Source organism: Athene noctua, chromosome 11 (assembly GCF_965140245.1).
Source record: "Athene noctua chromosome 11, bAthNoc1.hap1.1, whole genome shotgun sequence".
NCBI classification, from domain to species: domain Eukaryota; kingdom Metazoa; phylum Chordata; class Aves; order Strigiformes; family Strigidae; genus Athene; species Athene noctua.
Genome location: NC_134047.1, coordinates 25,048,137 through 25,068,628, shown reverse-complemented (window position 1 = coordinate 25,068,628; position 20,492 = coordinate 25,048,137). Strand labels below are relative to the sequence as shown.

The 20,492-nt window shown below is 50.4% G+C and overlaps 1 protein-coding gene across 1 annotated transcript; it reads left to right on the top strand.

Moving 5' to 3' along the window:
• Positions 1-791: 791 nt before the first annotated feature.
• LOC141964606 (G-protein coupled receptor 83-like) lies at positions 792-7,527 on the top strand. The gene is made up of 4 exons (XM_074915205.1): positions 792-1,169; positions 3,870-3,995; positions 6,095-6,228; positions 6,754-7,527. The coding sequence occupies exons 1-4, from the start codon at positions 792-794 to the stop codon at positions 7,376-7,378; spliced, it is 1,263 nt and encodes a 420-aa protein (XP_074771306.1). The 3' UTR covers positions 7,379-7,527.
• Positions 7,528-20,492: the final 12,965 nt, after the last annotated feature.

The following is a 20,492-nucleotide window of genomic DNA, read 5'->3' as shown; positions in this document are numbered from 1 at the left end:
AGATGCTTCACCCCGTGTGGCTGCTGTGCTGGGTACCCAGGAAGGGGGAGGGAGGAGACGGGGAAGATAAGGGCACATCCACTCTCTGTGTTTTGCTGCTGCACTGGATCTGCACATTTCAGACTCCCAACGTCTACGCGGGGGGTTGCAGCACACCTCGGGATGGAGGAGGAAGAGATACGCTATTGGCTACTTCGTGTGCGGTGTGTCATCGGGCAGGCTCTATATATCAGAGAGAAAGCAGGGACCACTCAGCCTCTGAGCAAAGCTGCTTCCCCGTACAGCCTAGAGACACTTTGAGGATGGATAGAAAAGGGAAAGGCAGCCCTTGCTTTTTTGATTCTGACAAGCTCTGAAAACTCTTGGGAAACAGAGACCTGACGGATGAAGGACTCTGTGGAAAATCATTAAAGCAGATTTTTAAAGAGAAGTTGGGGGCAAGAAGCAGAACAGTGCCCAAAAGGAAACATTCACTAGGATTTGTTCCTAGGTGCAGAAAGAAAGTGTTCGGGGATCTCTGATATTTCAGCATCCAGATCAGATTCTGTACACAGGACCTTGGGGACTGGAAAAGGACAGCAGCAGGAGAGTCCCTGGAGCAAAGCTCACATGTATCAGCACAGGAAGAGGGACCCATTTATCAACTCTTTTATGTAGTTTGCAGCCACGGGGCAGATTTTTAAAATGCAAGTGTGTGTGTTCCCTCCTGCAGCCGCTGAGTCCAGCCCCTGAGCTGCAGGGAGGGGGGCAGCGGCCGCCCGGGGCAGTGCTGGGGCTTTGCTCTCCGAGCCATGAGCAGACGCGCGTGGTTCCCTTTGCAATACATCCCCAAGCCCTTCTGGAGAGCGGAGAACCACAACGCCACCAACTTCTTCTCTGCGCTGTACGGCTTTCCTAACCAGTCCTTCTTCCACAGCGATCTGGACCTGGAGGACCTGGGGGACTTTGACAGCAGGACCAGGTACGAGGGTGAGTCCCAGAGCCGGACGGTGCAGGCGCTGCTGATCGTGGCCTACTCCGTGATCATCTGCATCTCGCTCTTTGGCAACGTCCTGGTGTGCCACGTGGTGATCAAGAACAAGAGGATGCACTCTGCCACCAGCCTCTTCATCGTCAACCTGGCCGTGGCCGACGTGATGATCACCACCCTGAACACCCCCTTCACGCTGGTGAGCGTCCGACTGTCCGTGTTTTGCTGGTGTCTGCGTGTGCCTGTCACCTGTGTGCCCGGGTATTCAGTGGGACAGGAACGGGCTCATACACAGAGTTTCTTTTTGTCCCCCCCGGCTCCTCTTGCCTCCCGGACAAGCTGCAGTCGCGGCCCCTCTCCCGACCCCCCCCACGCAGGCAGGGCTCGGTGAGCAGGGCTGGGGTGCTCCTGCCCCCTGTCGCAATCCGGCCCGCAGCCATCGCTCCTCTGCAGCTTCCCTCCCTCCTCCAGGACGGTGGTGAGGCACTGACAGCGAGGGCCTATTGCCTTTTGGTGGGGAAGGAAGCGGGGACAAGTTTGACACTAGACAGTCCAATTAAGTGCCAATTTCCTACAGAAATGATGCAAACGAGGTCAGTCCTTGCGACGATGGTTACGGGGGAAACTGCGAGGTCTGTACTGAGCCGCGTCAGCCCAGCGAGCCTTTTCCTCGGGCGCTACAAACGGTGCTTCTCGAGGCTGACTGACCTTTGCTTGTTTTCAGTTACTAAATAATATATGACACTCAAAAATATTAAAACATTGAGGCAGGAAGAATTAAATGGATTAATTTTTTTGCCCTACTGTCCCAGCCTATAAGCAATGTGTACTGACAGTAGGACTCTATAGCTGAATTTGACACAGCACTCGGGGTTGAAAGCATCTCAGATACTCCTGCTTCATCCTCACCCAGAGCTGTCCATACTGTTTTTCTGCCTTCCAAAAGCAGTTCACAAATTATCAGTTTAAATTCACCTTTTCTTAAATTGATCCCATGTCTTTGGTGGGATTTCTCTGCCTTGATCTGATGGTGGAGAATGGACTGAGAGCTGCCCCACAGAGAAGGACTTGGGGTGTCAGTTGATGAGAAGCTCAACATGACCCGGCAATGTGTGCTGGCAGCCCAGAAAGGCACCCATGTGCTGGGCTGCACCCAGAGCAGGGTGGGCAGCAGGGCCAGGGGGGGATTCTCCCCTCTGCTCCGCTCTGGGAGACCCCCCTGCAGGGCTGGGTCCAGCTCTGGGGCACCAACAGCAGAAGGACACGGACCTGCTCCAGCGGGGCCAGAGGAGGCCACGGAGATGCTGGGGGGGCTGGAGCCCCCCCTGTGAGGACAGGCTGGGAGAGTTGGGGGGTTCAGCTGGAGAAGAGAAGGCTCCGGGGAGACCTCAGAGCGGCCCCCCAGGGCTGAAAGGGGCTGTGGGAAAGGGGGGAGGGACTCGTCATCAGGGGTGTAGGGACAGGACAAGGGGTGATGGCTTTAAACTGACAGAGGGCAGATTTAGATCAGATCTGAGGCAGAAATTCTCCCTGTGAGGGGGGTGAGGCCCTGGCCCAGGCTGCCCAGAGAAGCTGTGGCTGCCCCCTCCCTGGAAGGGTTCAAGGCCAGGTTGGACGGGGCTTTGGGCAACCTGGGCTGGTGGAAGGTGGCCCTGCCCGGGGCAGGGGGTGGCACTGGAGGGGCTTTAAGGTCCCTTCCAGCCCAAACCAGTCTGTGATTCTGTGATTTGCATCCCATAATCTGTTCAGGGAAGGATAGTGCCCTCGTGTGTGTTTGCACAACAGTCACACATTAGGCACAAGTAATTAAAGAATTGTAATCTCTCTTAGGAAAGAGCTTTACATCAACTTCAAAGAAACAGCACATTGCCACACATTCAGTGACAGAGTAATTGCTACTAGAGTTGTCTCTACGGGGAAATCAATCAGACTATTTGAAAACAGATTAACTAGTCTTGACTCATTTTCAGTGTGGACAGATGTTTTGTGGTAAATGTGCTTTATTTCAAATTAGCTTAATCTGCTTCCACAATATAATACATTAATTTGAAATAAAAGTTGCAGAGTCGGGAATAACAAGTGAGAAAAGCCACAATAAGTAATAAGCTTTAAGCTCCCCCTGCCTCCCCCCCGAGCAGCTGGATTTCACGCCCAGGTGGAGACGTCTCCGGTACCTGCAGAGGGATCGATGAGGAGGGTGACCCAGGTTGTGGAGTGTGAGTTGCTGTTTCAACCGGAGGGTGGGATTTTCCTCTCTGTGTAACTTAACTGTCACCTCTGAAATTGCTGTCGGTGCCTCTCAGACGACGTGGTAAGAGGAGAGTCAGGCTTGGAGCTCTGGGTGCGAGCAGACCCTGCCCCCCACACCCCGTTCCTGAGGGTGGCCGGTAGCTGCAGCCCCAGGAGGAGCAGGCACCGGGCAGGCGGGGATGCTCCACCAACAGGCAGGATCTGAAGCAGAGCTCTTCCCTTCGGTTTCAATGCCCTCAACGAGTTTTTCTTCCGCAGATTTCTCTCACTGAATTTTGAGCCCAACTTTCAGCATCCACAAATTCAAATGTGCAACTGTTTTTAAGGAGGCAAGCTGCTGTTCTTTCCCTGCAGAGCTTCATTAAGGAGTTGAGCCAAGAGCTCTTCACCTTTTCCAGAAGGGCCGTGTCACAGGTACACTGTACACGTGCACACACAGCACGACTCAAGCGGGTTTGTTTGCCCAGTGCAATAAACCTCACCTGTTTCAGGGCCTCTTGCACAGCCACTCCTTCCCCAGAAAAACTGAGTGTGGTGAATCTACAAAGGAAACGACATGAGAGCATTTCGTCCTCACCACAGTCCTGGGAAGCCTATTTGCTACTCTGCAGATAATGGACTTTTTAATCCCCTGTTGTCCGTTCTGCAGGTGCGGTTTGTAAGCAGTACCTGGGTTTTTGGAAAGCTGATGTGTCACGTGAGCCGGTTTGTTCAGTACTGCTCCGTTCACGTCTCTGTGCTGACCCTCGCTGCCATCGCTCTGGATCGGCATCAGGTAGGTGACATACACCACCCCTGTGTTTGCTAGAAAATAAGGCACTAAATATATACTTTTTTTCCCGTTCAAACTCCTGGAAACCTTCGTTGTCTTGGGAATCAAGGAACAGCAGGGAGAACTCTAGCTTTCATGACTCTGGAAAAACCCCATGTGTTTTCACAGTGAAGGTGATCAAACGCTGGCAGAGCCTGCCCAGAGAGGCCGTGGAGTCTCTGACCTTGGAGATATTCAAAACCCAACCCAACCCAGTCCCAGGCAGTTCCAGCTGACCCTGCTTTGCTCAGGGCTCGGGACTGGATGCTCCCAGGGGTCCCTGTGCCCCTCAGCCGCTCGGTGGAGCAGAGCCCTGGAAGCACAGCGGGAATATGTTCCAAGGTTCCAACACCAGCAAGCCAATGCGTTATCTCAGCAGGTATTTATGATGAATCTTGACGGTTTTAGGCTTGCCCCATTATTTTGGGATACCTAAGACTGGAAGCAGTGAGAACTATGTTAGCATGTTCAGTTCAAGGTGAGAAACTCTCCTCTCCTCGCCCCCCGTCCCGATACTTTCTGGCACATACCAACAAGGAAAACCTGAGAGGTCAAGCAGTGGGTGCAAACCCAGCGGTTTCCTTCAGGTATATAGTGCAGTTTGTAATTTCTGCTTAAGCTGATAACCGCTGCGCACCGGGAGGGCAGATCCTGCAGGTGTGCTCTCAGGCAGACTGTGTTTTTCTTGCAGTGCTGGAGTCACTGAAACTGTTGTTGCAGAAAAGCAATTTCACATGATACGTGGCACTGGCTCGATGAAGTTCACAACAGTAATAGATTCCACACTGCTCATCAGCGATGTGCTCCATCTAGTGTCAGAAAATTACAGCGACTGCCAGAGTATATCCATTTCTGTCTTTTTTTACCACAAAAACTTTGGTAGTCTGCCCGTTCTATGTGCACCCTTGCACCTCCTGAAAGCGAAGCATTTTGATAATGATTCACTTTAATCGGTAGATTCTGGGTTGATTGCAAGGCATGGCTAGGTATCGTTTGTTAATTAAGGGCAAAAACAATACCTGCCTTTAAAATCAGAGGAGTAGGTTCCTCAGAACTGGAATCAGCTAGTATGGCCCAAGGAGATAAAAATAGAAGTAAGGAGATGTCACTGAGCAAAGAGAAATCAACACTTGCCTCTAAAAATATTGCTAGTCCTGAGAGGTACCAGAGCAGACAGATGCTCCAGGGGAGTTGTAGGAGCTTGATTAAGTAGATATTTATAATGAGACTAGAAAAGACATGCATAAAATACCAAAGACTTCATCAGCCAAGAGATCATTTGGATGACATGATAGGTCTATTTTTAATTACTGTTTCATCGCCTCATGTAATCATCCATAGTGCATGTGGCTCAAGAGATATCGAACCACTGTGATCTCTGAAGCCGGGCTGGTGGGTGACACGGGGCGTGTTTCTCTGCTCAGGGCACTGGGCCAGCAGTAACACTTCATCCCTGCACAGCTCCGTGCATCTTCCAGCCCTTGGACTCTCTGAAGTCCTGTAAAACAAGACTCTTCTTTCTGCCTTTTAACACTGGAGGGATGCAGAGCTGCTGCACCTCTTCGAGCTGCAGCGTGAGTGAGGCTCACAGAGTGATCACGACGTTGTGAGGTGGAGTCACCCTCCTGAGCAGCAAAGGCCCACGGAGCATGCCGTGCTGCGGGCAGAGCTGCACGGGATTAACTGGGGACATGAGCGAGACCAGCCCTCACGCTCCTTAGTGCAAGGATTGCGCTCAGCTCTGGTTCTCAACATCTTGTCACTCTGTCTAGCGAGTCCACCGAATGCCAAATGTGGTGAGCCCTGTGGCTGCCACCTGTATTGCAGACCTTGTCTGTAGCATTCAGGAGACTTTTCACACTCCCTGTAGGACAAACCTCTTGGCTTTTAACTTGTGCCACTCTTCATGCCCGTGCTGAGCAGTCCTTGCTCTCCTGGCAAGCGCACGCGCTGGCTGCTGCTTGCTCCTGGACACGGATAAAGCAAAGATTTTCCTAAAGCTGGCAGCTTGTTTTTGCCAGTTGAAGATGCTGTAAATCCTCAGGACTGGTTGTTCTCTGCAGGTTATCATGCACCCTCTCAAGCCGCGCATGTCCATGGCGAAAGGAGGGATTTGCATCATTATCATCTGGGTTATGGCCAGCTGCTTCTCACTGCCTCATGCCATTTATCAGACACTGACAAGATTTTATATTGGGTAAGACGTTTGCATGGTGCTTTTTAAAATTATGACATACATGGCTTAATGGAAGCCTCGCAGATTCTAAGGCACACAACTCTCCATCTGTGTTATTAAAAAAGAAAGCTTGGTGAAACAGAGGGGTCTTCCTTCTCTCTGACTAGGTGGTGTGTTTCTCATAGAAGGACCATGAAAATCCATGGAATTGCTTTCAGGCTTGTTTGTTCGTTGATTTTGGCTCAGAGATTCACCTCTGTAATTTGAAGGCAGGCACAGAAGAGAGGTGCTCTTTAGAGGGCACAGATGTCAATATGGATTATTTTTTTCTTTTCCTGGGGATGAGTTTAAAACATCTTCTCTGGGGCTAAAGATAAAACTTAAAGCAAAATTTTCCACTGAAAGTGGCGCTTGCCCACGTTACTGAGTGAGTTCTCCTACATGTACCTTTACCGAAACTTGTCAGATCGCCCGAGATGTTTGTCCTCCAGGCGTTGTGTGCATCTGGCAGTGGAATTGACAGTTCTTTCTCTCTTTGATCTTCAGAAACAGAACGATACGAATGGTCTGCCTCCCCAGCTTCCCTCCTCCTGCTGATCTTTTCTGGAAGTATTTAGACTTGACTACTTTTGTCCTCTTGTATGTCCTGCCCTTGCTTGTGATCTCCATCACCTATACCATGGTGGCCAAGAAGCTCTGGCTGAGGAACGCCATCGGGGACCTCACCATGGAGCAATACTATGCTCATCAGCGGAAAAAGAAGATGACGCTGAAGATGCTGATGGTGGTGGTGGTTGTGTTTGCAGTATGCTGGTTCCCCCTGAACTGCTACGTGGTGCTGATCTCCTGCAGGGCCATCCACAGCAGCAACGCTCTGTACTTCGCTTTTCACTGGTTTGCCATGAGCAGCACTTGCTACAACCCCTTCATTTACTGTTGGCTGAACGAGAGCTTCAGATCCGAGCTGAAGTCCCTGCTGTGCGTGTGCCGGCGCAGGAGCGCAGCCCAGAGTCACGCTCTGCAGTCCATCTCTCCTCCTTTCAGGCATGCCTGGGTGGAGAACTGCCGTTACAAAAGAGGCAGCGCCTGCCAGAAGGCAAGGGCATCCTCCCAGAGGAACTCTGCAAAGACAGACATATCCAGTGTTCAGCCAATTGTGGCGGAAAGCTAAACCCTTCCTCCGATGGCCAGGCAGCATCGTGCTGTAATTGCGGAATCACGGGAAAAACTGAGCTGGAAAGGAGGGCTGGAGGCCATCTAGTCCGACCTGCCGCCCAAAGCAAGCTAATGTCAGTGTTCCACTGGGTTGTCCAGGACCTCGTCCAGTCAGGTTTTCAAAAATCTCCAGGGATGGGCTGCCCACATGGGCTCCAGAATAAGGGGTGTCAAGTGAGTTCTTCATCGAAACAGTCAGTAAAAATTAAGAGAATTCTTTAACAGCACATGAAATCTTTCATAGCCTGAGCAAGTAAGGGCAACCTGCACCGATCACACACGTGCCAGCTGATGCGCAGTGTTAAAGTAGATGGCTGTTCATGCGTATAGAAACACTGTGTTGATTCCTTCTTTTTATTTGTAAATTGTTCAAGATGAATAACACCTATAGCTCTTCTCAAACTTATACCTGCAACATCTCAGTCGCTCGCTCAGCCCCTGCGACGGGCACGTTCCTCGCAGCGCCGTGATGGCCCCGTGCTGCTGGGGTGGGGGAAACATCTCAAAAATCTCGATGGGAACACAGTGTAGAAGCAGGACAGCAAAAGCTCACTCTGCTTTTACAGGTGTTCTTTCAGTGGCTTGTTTTATTCTGTAGAGATTACTGGTAGTCACCGTAAAACATCGCTTATGCTGCAATCTGTGGTCAAGAAAGAAATCATGCGAGTTTATTCTCAAGCACTAACTAGCTGAGGAACCAGCCCCTTCTTAAAACATATTCCACCTGCCATTTTGCTAAGGACTGAAGTAATGCTGACTCACCAAATGCCACCAGCCACCCAATAAATAGGAATGGTTCCAAAGGAATTTTTCATTTTTGCACTTTCTGCCACGTTTCTTTTCTGATGTGGTTCTATTCTCAACATAGGAGATACTAAACAGAAAGTCAGATGCTGACAGTCAAAATTGGTTTATGTAGCTTGTACCAGTGGAGACACCAGTTTGAGTCTAAAATATAACAGTTGTGTCCACTGGTCCCAGCAAGTTAAACTGGCTGACTTCAGGGCAGCTCCCCAGGGTGGGTGATGACGGCCCGTTGGGTACATTTGGAGGAGGCCCTCAGGGACTGGTGGACTTTGGAGATCAACCTCCCTCCCTTCCCTTCCAAACTGGGGCGGTCAGTTGGCAGGACGGGGCTGGGGACTGGGCTGTGGCCAGTTTCCCCAGCAATGGGAGCGCAGGCTCAGCAAGGAAACTGGGGGTTTCGCTCCATGTTTGAGGGTGGACGGCAGGCTCGCCTAAGGGCTGGGAGGTCCACACAAGTATGCTGCACAAACATGGCTCTTCAGCTCTTCCAGGAGAAACTTCATGGTTAAGACGTGGAAGCACTCCGGGATGGTGGAGCCTGACTTGCCCTGCCAGGGTGTGTGTGGGGACAAGAGGGCTCTTGGCCCCGATCTGTGGAGGGCTTTGTTGTAGTTGCTAGGCTTTCCCTCCAGAATGTCTCACATCACTGTATTTCCTAAGAAAACTGTGTATTGTCATGTTTTAACATTGTTAACTGACACTTCTTTAGAGTAAAGTCTAAATTAGTTTCAGTAAGAAATGATTTTTTACCGGTGTCCCTCGTGGCTCGGCCGTCAGCCTGGCAGTGCGGCCGTCCCTGTCCCGGGCGAACCCGCCGGGCAGCAGCAGCGGGTGCTGGGCTGCTGCTGGGCACCCGCTTTTCCTGGGGTGGAGCCTCCACTCTAAGTGTTGGGAACAGACCTGCAGTTTTTAAAACCAAAAAGGCAGGAGACGGGAAAACTTGGCACTAGATTACAGAGATCGTTTGCAAACCTTTACACACTCCCCCGCTCGATAACACTGAGCATCGGGTAACGTGCCCCAGCCATTGCCTTGGCCGCTGGCAGTTGCATTCCTGCTGCTCTTGGTGTGGCCGGGGGCTGCCAGCAGCGTTTATCGGGTTCCCCGTGTGTGAGGGGATAGCTGGGATTCCTGGGCACGTGGGCCAGAGGGCCGGCGGGCCCGGACAGCCGGCACGGGCAGCTGCTGGCCCCACAGGTCGCGGTGGGAGCCGGCCCCGGCAGCGTGGAGTCAGGTTTGGATCAGCAGCGAGAAATACCAAGTGGAAGCATGTGGTCAGCTTCAAACCGACTGCTGTGAAAATTCACCAAAGTTGCATTTTTCTCTGCCTCAGGAAGAGTAACCTGTTTCTTTGTGTCCATTCAGTGCGAGCTCGGCCTTCGTGATTGAAAAGGATTTAGCCTCAAAAGACAGGGAAAGGAAAATGAGTTCCATCCTTCCTATGCAAAATAATACTGCCTATGCTTCTGCAGCCTGGCCTTTCCACTCTACAGCTGCAAACCTCAGGGAGAGACTGTTTAAGTTCAGAAACCAAGATGCTTTGATAGCTACAAAAATGTTGACGTGTGACCTGAGAATGTATTTGCTTCTAAAAAAGAAACTGCAAAGCTGAGGAAAGAGCAACACAAATCTTTCTTCTCTCTAAGATAACAGTGGGCAGGGGAGAGGCCAGAAACACACCAGGCGAGGAACAGAGACCTCACGTGGCTTGAGGTGCTGCAGGACACCCCAGCATCTCCCATGCTGGTGCCTCCAGCACCTGCTCCGCTTACAAAGAGAGCTCACCCCCCGCTCCGCCCGTCTGCAGGGACTGCTCCGCAGGGGGATGCACTTAGGGGAGGAAACGGCATTAGAAAAACCTCTCTGCAGAACGAGCACCCGAGGCTCAGACGTCTTCTCTGATTCACCTGCGGGAAATGTGTTTAACAGACTTTCTCCTGTGGGCTATACCTGGGGGCCTTCATTTTGTTTATACCAGTGAAGAAGCACAAGCAGAGATCTGAATGGAGCTGGCACAGTGGAGGCGGGCATCTGAGATTTAATTTTATGTTACAAGTAAATAACAGTGTAAACCTGATAACACTACTGTGTTGGGGTTTTTACTGTCTGGAAAACTTGGAATTCATACCACTGCAAACAGCATTTCCATAATGTGACTGTCTGGAGGATTTCTAAAAACAAGATGTCTTGTTAAAAAAACAAACAAGCCACAAGCCCAAATACAGCATTGTGAAGGTAATTCAGTGAGACATCTTCTCATTCAAATGTTCTTCTTTTTACACTGGAAAGCAATGAAATTAAATAACGCCGTTTGCACGTGTATGCCAACGCACTCCAAGAGAACTGCTAGAACTCATCACTCTGGAGCAAATACGCCCAACAGAGTCCGTTCTTGCTACTCATCTGTTTAGCAGGACAGCAGTCTGGGCACAGGTCCCCTCGGCCTCTGCATGGAGGGACGCTCGGTGTACACCGAGGTCGACCCCCACCCACCCCTGTGACCGCGGTGGGCGGGCAGAGACGTGTCCCCCGCCAGGTTCCTCTAAGGGACGGTTTGCTCCCCGACGGAAAGCTGACTGCAGTCCTGTGCTCATCCTTACACAGGCAGCACTTCCTTCGGTAACGATCTGCAGTCTGGCAATGTTGAGCTGCCTTAAAAAATATTATTTTCCTGAGGTGATTGTCAAAAGCTTATGTTTTTGTAAAAGTCTGGCAAACTTCGCCATCACTACATGCAACCTTCTGCTGGATGCTCTTGCTTTAATACAAGCTCTGCTAAAATTTCCGCATGGTTGTAATACAGCAAGATTTGATTCACCAATGTTTTTTGGGGGCTGATAACAGCTGAATAAAATATCTGGTTTAGGACCCTCTGTCTCCTGTGGGTTTTATGTAATTTTAAGTTTTCAAAGTGAGATATTCCCTCATTAGCAAGAAAGCATAGACTGCTGCTCCTGACAGTCTCAAAACCATGTCCAAAACTTATGTCTGCGTGTGTTTTGACATCTTTCAGCATGAAAAACACTTTGTAAAAAGTAGAGCTGTGATTACCCAGACGAGGAGTCAGCCGTGGACGTGTGCTGACTGTCAATGCCGTCTCATTCCCGTGCCTTTCAGCGCGGCTCAACGCAGGAACTAGTTGGTCTCAGCAGCATTCCTCTTTGTCTGGGTGCCCCTGTCCAGACAGGAGCGTGGGCACATCTAACCTTAACTTAATTCTTACCCTCCAGTCAGCACGTCCCTGAGCAGAAGCACAGCCCAAATTCTTGAGCGTTTCACCCAAGTGCTCCTGACAGGGTCCTCAGCCAGCTCCTGGGTCCCCTTCCCTCGCTGGGGACCTCGCTCTCTCCCTCACCAAGTGAACAGGGCAGGAGAAGTCCACTGCTGAGGCTGCTTCGTCTCTGTCACGCTTTTTTGAAACCGGTTAATGTGGTCATGTTTGTTTGAAAGGAGCTGCTGGGGAACAACACGTGCAGAGGGATCGTGCAGGACCTGGTCTCTCTGGGATGCCAGAGCGGTCTCAGACAGGCAGCCTGGTTACTGAAGTTGCTACATCAATTTCCAGCTCCACACCTACTGGAAAAAAGCAATACGCCCAACACAGAGAGCCTACATCTACAATAAAATAACGCTTCAGTGTTTAAAGTGTTAAAATTAGGTGACTATATCAAAAGAAAAGAATATCTTATTGTCATCTCTGAGGAGACTTTTTTCTACCCTTTTGAAGAAACTTTACAAGCAGAATAATGAACTTGCAGCTGCCAATCGTTTACCCAGCTCAGGCAGCTCCGGAAGGGTCCCAGGAGTCCCTCCCCAAGAGGGGTCTGACACGTGTAAATATGCGATGTCACTGAATACAGCGACGTGACACTCGCTGCCGGGTACCACAGGGGCCGAGCAGAAGTCGTCCAGTCCCTTGTCCTGCAGCCTGGGCTGGGCAGAGAACAGGGAACCGCGTGCCCAGCGCTGCCCCGCTGGGGCCCAGCCGGTGTGGCCGGAGAGAAGCAAATGTTCTGTGCTGAAAGTATCAGCTGCCATTGGGGAACTGACCTGCCTGCCTGCCTTCTGGCTCAATATTTCGTAGCACCTGACAGAGGTTTAATTGCATATGATGGTGTGAAACGTGCCATGACACCAGAGAAAGACCTCTGGAAAAGCAGCTCCATAAAAATGATTTTTTTTCCTCATCTGGAAATAAAAGATACGCTCTGAGGAGCACAGCTCAGAGAAGAATGTTCTTGTCATGTGGCATGACAGAAACACCCATCATTCTGTGTAACATAGGTAAAGCAAGTTTGACATTAAATAACTTCTTTTAATATGGAACTGGGTTTTATGGGCAAATGGTCTGTGCTGCACTACATAATGCTGCAGGAACAACCTTATTCCTTTCCTATTTAATACTTGGAAAAAAAAAATCAGAGGTCTAAAAATGACATTGCTTCACAGGAAGGCTTCTTCCTCCTCTAGCAAAAGCCAAACGCATCAAACGCTGTTTCTTTTCCTTCCTCCATAACCTGACTCAAAGCTCCTTAAATCCAATTTAATTTAAATCCAGGTCTGTGGGAGCACTGTGGCTCTCTCCCAGTCGAGACCAAACACCTTTCTTCTGAAAAACAGGGAGATGTGGGGAGAGGTACACGTCAGTGAGAGGCGTGGGGAGTCGATCCATCCGTAGAGGGTCGTTCTTGCTTTGTCTTGAATGGTGGTGAGAAGAAATCTGAAGTCCCTGGTAAGGCTCTCTACCTCCCCTACACAATACCTTAACTGTGTCAGACGGGTAACCTAAATTTAGACTCAGTTTAGGATTGTTGCTATTACTGAACAATCCAGTGCTACTTGAGCAGGAGATAAGCTTGCCAGTGGAGTGATTATTAGCTAATCGTGTAACTATTAAGCTGGTAAAACTAATAGCAACTTTACTTCTACTGTGGACTTTGTCCATTTCTTGAATTTTTGATCACTGACTCATACTCAAGAGTTGCTCCTTGTTGCTGATTTTTTTCTTTACAAGAAAGACATTAACCCTCATGATGCCATTATTTGCACAGAGGTTGGTGTCCGGTAAGGGGAGGAAGAGTGGACCCGATAATTTTATATGACAAAATGAGAGGTTGTTCTTTTTTTCCTAGGAGAACAAAATCCTCAGTTCTCTTTATCAGTTGAAAAATCCTCACCTGTGGCATCGGCATGGACCCTTAAACTGTCCCTGATTCATTTTAATTTTTAATATTCTCCTGACAAGAAGTGGACAAGAGTAACTGGGATTTGTATTCATCTCACAGAAATCTGGTGTAAAGTTGTCCCACTGATGCTTAAAATCCCGCGGGCTGTTTCCTGGCACGGTGCCACTCCTGGGTGTGCCACCACGAAGGAAGATGTGGAAGCTCATCCTCAACACGACGAGGCGGCGGGAGGGTCCGAGCCCCTGGCAGCCCCTGGGGGCTCTGGAGGTGTCACACGACACGTGCTACGTTATGTCTCCTCTCTGCCCACTGTAAATCCAAAGCTGAGAAGATCGGAGTCTATTTTTCAGCTGGAATGTGTCCCACTGAGGTCCTGACATTATTGAAGGTCTTGTAATTCTTTGTAAGATTAGCATTACCATCACTGCTCATTTATTTTACTTCTATAACTGCACTTCGTGTTTCAGCTGACACCTCTGTTTGTTGCTGTGAAATGCAGGGGTTTATTTCTCTTGTGGTTTTCTTTGCTTTATTCCAGAATATGTCAATGAGGTTTGGAACAGACTTTTTCAGTGAGAAAAACTGGTTCCCAGATCACTGCCAATTCAAACATTACTGACCGACCTGCAATAACTTGGAGGCTTTGGAGGTTTTGCCTTGTTGATTCAAAGCTCACTTAGCACCTTATTTCCCAAAGGAAGTTTTACATTAAATAAAATAAAACCAGGTCTCATCTACATAAGAGCTTCAGTGAAACCCAGAGCTGAGATACTAATAATTAATGACTGGTTCTGAATCAGAGCCACCAAGAAGCACAACAGCCAGCATCTTAAAACAGAAGAACGAGTTTCAGGATATTCCCGGTAATACTCCTGCACATCTGGTGGGGTGCTCCTACTAAACAACCACATTAATGAAGTTTTCTTGTAGCATGTTGGGAGAGAATGAAGCTGCTTTCTTCTTCTTCCATTATCGCTACTTCAGACAAATGTTTGTGTTGCATTTTTACTTTTCAACTTGGTCCAAATGTTTTGTTTGTGTTTAGGGTGGAGAAAAATCCCTGGAGCATCCTGGGGCTGTGAATGACTGAGCAGGGAAGAGCGTGGGTCCCTCTGGGTGTCCGGCCTCGCGCTGGCACCCACCCGCTGTTGTGCTGAGCAGCGTGGCAGTGAGGAAAAGCAGAAAGTGTCAGAGGCAAGGAGGTAACAGAAATGTTGATCCATGAAATCATATTTGTGGTTAAAGTGCATAGAGTCCAAAGGGGAGGAAAAATGCTCTGAAGATTGGATCAAAGTGGCTTTGAGAACTCACTGTTGATGAAGAAGCATCCAAGATTCTTGGTATTCCCATAGCTTCTGTCTCGGGTTCAAGCTGTTTGTGGTAGGTGCCATTTCCTGCTCTTCCAGGAGCAACTGGAATTGGTGTCCAGCCTTGGAAGGGAACTGGGGGGGTTTAGTCTGGAGAAGAGGAGGCTGAGGGGAGACCTCCTGGCCCTCTGCAACTCCCTGCCAGGAGGGGGCAGAGAGGGGGGATGAGTCTCTGGAGCCAAGGACCCAGCACCAGGCCCCGAGGGAATGGCCTCAAGCCGCCCAGGGCAGGGTCAGGCTGGCTCTGAGGAAGGATTTCTGTGCAGAAGGGGCTGTTGGGCGTTGGAATGGGCTGCCCAGGGCAGGGGGGAGTCCCCGGGATCCCTGGAGGGGTTGAAGAGTCGGGCTGAGCCAGCGCTGAGGGATCTGGGGGAGTTGGGAACAGTCAGGGGGAGGGTCATGGTTGGGCTGGAGGAGCTCCAAGGGCTTTTCCAACCCAGATGGTTCTGGGACTCTGTGAAGTCCACAGTGGGAGGATGGCACCAGGCACTGCGGTCTCCCAGCTGGGGTGGGGGGGTTCACAACCTGCACCCATCCCACCCCCAGCACCTGCAGGGCTGCACCCATGGGCTGGGGTGGAGGATGGTTTTAGACCAAAGAGCGAGGCCTGGAGCCACCTTTACACCTCCAGCTCGGTGGCCAATGCCAAAGGGCTCTTGGGGACCAGAGGGTGAGCCCCAAACACCGGCACCTGCTTTCCCCAGCACCCCCCCAGGGACCCCAGTCTCGCTGCCATTCTGGGGTGTGAGGGGCGTGCATGACACAGAGGGATGGGCCCCGCCGGGGGGGGTGAGTGTGAGTGTTCTGGTGTCCCTGGGTGTCCATGTGTGGGTGTTTGGATGTGTGTCTGTGTCTGAGTGTCCTGGTGTCCCCGTGCATGTGTCCTGGTGTGTCCATGTCCCCGCCGCAGCCACCGCTCCTGGGGACAGAGACCAGATCCCTTACGGCTCTGCTGCCTGTTCCAGGTGTGCTCATCCCGGGGGGCTGGTTGGCAGCTCCCGCATCCCCACCCCTCACAGGGCAACCCAGAAGGGGCCGGGGGCAGAATTAGCAATGTACGGAATAAAAAGCAGCACTGAAACCTGCTTTGTCTGGAACCTGCCTCCTTGGACTGAATCCTGCCCGCTTCATCCCGAATCCCGCCTCCTTCATCCGAAGGCCGCACACACTTTAAAATAACCTGTCACTGTAGCTCTGCCTCATGTGACTCCTCGGGTGGCTCTGACAGTACCAGCCAGCGTCCGATTGAAATGGCATTTGATGAGGCATGGCTGGCTGGGGTGGGATGTGGGCAAGACTGAAACAGCACTGCGAAGTCAGGAGGAGTCAAAATAAATGTCAAGCATTACATCTTGCACCTGGCAGGAGAGGACGGGATGTCTGAGATCTTCAAGGCATTGGCCGGGTGCTGCCCCCACCCAGGAGAAGAGATGTCAAGAAGTGCCGTTGCTGCCTCCCTCCGAGGTGCTGGGTACAAGCAGTAGCCAGCGAGGGATCCCATACACTGGAGCAATCCTGTCCTCCAGATTGCCACCCGAGATAGGCAATGTTATTAATTTTCAAGCTGCTTTGGCAACGGAAAGTAGGATGAAGGCGACTGTTGAAGAGGGATTTCTCAGAGAGTTTGAAAAATCATATCACAAGGTAATTTGAGACTTGAGAAATACAGTATGAACTTGGGCACTTCCCCGGAGCACTATGGTCACCTACGATAGGAGATGAGATTATTGATGTACAAGAAGAGGTTATTTGTGTGTGTGAGTGCATGTCCCTGGACGTTCACCTGCAAGGCAAGAGCCCCAAGGTCCTGGTAACCCAGACAACCACCCTTTTCCAGGGATGTGCCTCACTAAGGTACTCGCTGCTAATGCCACTGCTGTAATTCTGGAGCTTTGCCTACTGCCTTGGCAGAGATCTTTTGGGCCTCAGACATAATATACATCTGAAGAGTTCTGTATCTAAGTTAAAAGCACACATTAAAATAAATAAGATAAGGTAGCGTGACCTCAAGCTTCTAATGCAGCCCAGCTGGGTGCTTGCACCGAGCCCCGAGTTCCCAGAAGCGATAGCACAGATCGGCAAAGGAAGTGGAGCAATTATGTTCAAAACACTTCACTGACAGATCTCAACCAGCCAGCCTGGCAGAGAGGAGTTTGGCAGAGGCTTTTGTTCTCCCGACCATACAAAACAATCAATAGTGAAGCTTAACTTCCTGGACCTCTGCTGAATACTAAGTTAGCAAAAGAATACCTCATTATTATCCTACTTTTTACAAGGAAGCCGTGGGCAGAGGAAATGTGACTCACTACAAACACTGGGATAAAAAGGCACTGTGCAGATGAACAAATACAGCACTTGCGAGTAAGCTCCACTGAGTGCCACTATCACATTCTTGTTGAGTCTCAGGACATTTCAGGATCCACTCCAAAAGTTCCTCGTTATTCATAGGACTAAAAATAGGTCTTGATGTCTGAATTGCAGTGGTCAGCCAAAAGCTGAGAGTAGCCAAATACCACTGATACGCTGAACTTAAAACTTCAGACTCTTCCAAAAAAGACAAGGTAGGTGACAGATTTCCGGTAAAGTTGAAACAAATGTTGATGGTATCAGTTTTTGTCCTCTGACATAATGTCTCTCCTTCCTAGATGTGATTTGTTAGCAAGAATATTGCATCTAAATATACATGAAAGCCCATGATTGGAAAACACTTGCCCTGGAGAAGTTAAACCAGATGAATCCTACTGATATTTTTCCCTGTTATTAACATGTTTTCCAGAGTTTCATCACCACTCAGAAGGCTGTTTGGAACAACATGCCCCCTTTTTTCTCTGCTTCTTCTCATGAGTGGGCATCCTGTCTTTTGTCCACTCTTCTGAGCTCTCTACATTAGTCTCAAAATCAGAAGACTCGGTATTTTTATATGGAAAGCACCATATATGCCAGGTTCGTTTCCATCAGCTGACAAAAGAAAGGAGGCTAAGATCATAGTGCTGTGCAGAAAGTATCAGAAAAGGAGGTGTCAGCTTAGTCTTGTGAGAATAATTTTAAAACTCCATGGAGGAATAAAAAAGTAACGTCCCTCTTTGTCATAGGAGTGAATGGATGATGCTGGATATGGAGGCTGGACTAACTCAGCAGGATGAAAGTGAGGAGAAACGGCCTGTGGCTGTATGGGACCACAGGAGAAAGAGGCTTGTGTGCCTTGTTCCAGCTTTTCTCCCAGCACTCGGGGTGTCTGAGTGAACTTGTTAGCGCCTGTGAAGAGGAAAAAATGAAGGCAGCGAGACTTGCCCGCTGCGGCAAAAGGCATCTGGCAGCGAGACCCCATCGCGGTGGGGTCAGCCTGCTCTGGGGCAACGACCCTCACCCCAGGGGCCCGCAGCGGCTTCTGCAGGGCACCCCACACCGGCTGCTTTGCTTCAGAAACTCTCGAGAAAACAAGGAAAACTTCTCACCTTGCTGCAACAAGAAAACCAGCTGGGGGCCGTGTCTGAAACCCATGGTGGGATTTTGGCGCCTCTGACAGACTCGAGAACGGAGGGATGTGGTTCAGTGATGCTAAACCTGAGCTTGTGGGGCACCCAGCCTCCCACGTCTAGGCTGAAATTGCTCTTCCCAAAGCTCACTGCCCTGCGTGTGTCTGGAAAACTGGCCCACCCCGGGGTGAGCAGTGAGATGCCACTGGTGCAGCCACTTAATCTTGCAGCTGAAAAAACTTGACAAGGTCCTGAATCCCCCTGAGCTTTGAGATTCTAGAAGAGAGTGCCTCAAAAATGGTATTGGGGCTCTACACAGCCCTGGGCAAAGCTCTGGTTGAAGAAAAAACAGACCAAAGTGCTTTTTAAAAGAGTAACATCTCCAAAAGAGATGTAACAGAAGTAAAAGGAGTGACAGATCCTTTCTGCCTGTTGTTTCATGGCAGGTATTGGGCTGCAGTGCAGCCATCTCCTGTCAGGCTGCAGCTAACATCACACCATCTCTTAGGAAAATTATTTCTTCCTTATGCTTCCACATCCCAGAACATACCAGTTCCCGGGCACTCGCTGTCCCAGGAGAGCTCTTTTCCCATGCATGGAATGGTGGCGGTGGTGCTTGTCATGGTGCTTTGTGGAGAGGACACCAGGTCAGCAGCTTCTGTGTGTAACGGAGGAAAATTAAACAGTGGTGCTGCGAGGCCGAGGCTAACTGCTGCCTTCTGACATCTCTAATTCGAGCAAAAGCTGACAGTGTTCCCGAGGGGGTCAGCCCAAGGGCTGACGCCTTTCAGGAGAGCGATGCTTGTGTCCGGCCCCCCTGTCGGTGCTGGCGGGCTGCGAGGGACCCCCAGGTCATCTCCCCTCCCTGGGGTGGCAGAGCTGTCACCACCTGCAGCCACACACCCTCCAAGAGCCACTGTGGCGGGGACCGGGATGGAGCCGCGCTGCTGCTGCCTGTGCTGCCCGTCTCCTGCCTCGCTGCAGGGCAGCTGCCTTGGCACCACCTGCCCGCCGCTCACTCCCATTTATTCGGCAAAAAAACCAGAGCACAGAATGGGGAAAAGAGCTGAAGGCAAGGTCTGCTGTAAGCCCCTGAGCAGGCCACAGGAGGGAGAGGGAAACTGAGGCACGGGGAAGGCCGGGGCACGGGCACTGCCAGGAGTGGGGCTCAGCTCACCCCAAGGAAGCGGGGCTGGCTCCCACTGTAAAGGTTTGCTCCCTTCCCTTATCACATCGACCAAAATCCCATTTTTTCACCCCTGTTTTAGCATCTGAAATCTGAAGACAGAAGCGTCAGTCAGCTCTTTTGAATAAATATCTTGGAAAAGCTTTTCTGAAGGAGTAGTGTAGAGCTCCAGCCGTGCTAACACCACTCACCTTCAATGCTGTGAGTAATTACCTAAGATTTCCAAAAGTTCTGTGAATGCTTTGAGTGATGAATACTGGTGTTACTAGCCATTAACTTTTCTTTTTCTTCTACCTAAAGCTCCTGCTGTTTAGCGACAGGCTCAGATTCAACTGCTCAGCCCAGGGATTAGTTCCATGTACGGGGAGCAAGGCACGGCTGGGTGTGCACAGAAAGGTGGCAGAATCCAACCAGAAACAAATTACTGTAAATCATTACTGGCTTCACAGCTTTCAGGGAAGGAACACAACACGTCCTTGGCCGTGTGGCTGCATTAACAGAGCCTATGCTGCAGGCGGATGTGCCCCAGGCAGCCCCCGTCACAGGGAGGTTCTGGGGTCGCACCGAGCCCCCCATCTGCCGTGGGCCCCGTGGCCTCTGCCCCCCGGCCGCCCCACAGCGAGACCCGCGGGCGATGACCTTTTAGCCCAGTCTTGCAGGACATCACGTACTGGGTACCGGCAGTCCTAGACTAAAGGTTATTGTCAGCGTTCTTACCTACACCGCGTTACCCCAGCTCGTGCACCTCCAGGGCACGCGCTGAGTTTCCAGGGGTGGGATCAGGTCTCTGTCCTTCTTCAGGGAGAGGGCTTCCTTCTCCTTGCATCAACACAAGTGGGAAACGGTTTCATTTTGTGTGAAAAGCTACAAAGCCTTCAACTAAAGTGTGCTGTAAGAGCAAAACACACAATTCTCATTATGTATGTCTTCTTTTTGCTTTTAGATAGAAATAACAATCAGAAGCATTATTAAAAATGCTTTGAATCTGCCATCATCTCAAGTTCAAATGACACTCCTGACAGCTGCTTTATTGCACATTGCCACCTCC

Bases quoted from the DNA above. Each gene is read 5' to 3' on its own strand.
- LOC141964606 (XM_074915205.1), top strand. From the start codon at position 792: ATGAGCAGACGCGCGTGGTTCCCTTTGCAATACATCCCCAAGCCCTTC. The intron at 3,996-6,094 runs GTAGGTGACATA...TGTTCTCTGCAG, and splicing joins TCGCTCTGGATCGGCATCAG to GTTATCATGCACCCTCTCAA. The intron at 6,229-6,753 runs GTAAGACGTTTG...TTTGATCTTCAG, and splicing joins CTGACAAGATTTTATATTGG to AAACAGAACGATACGAATGG.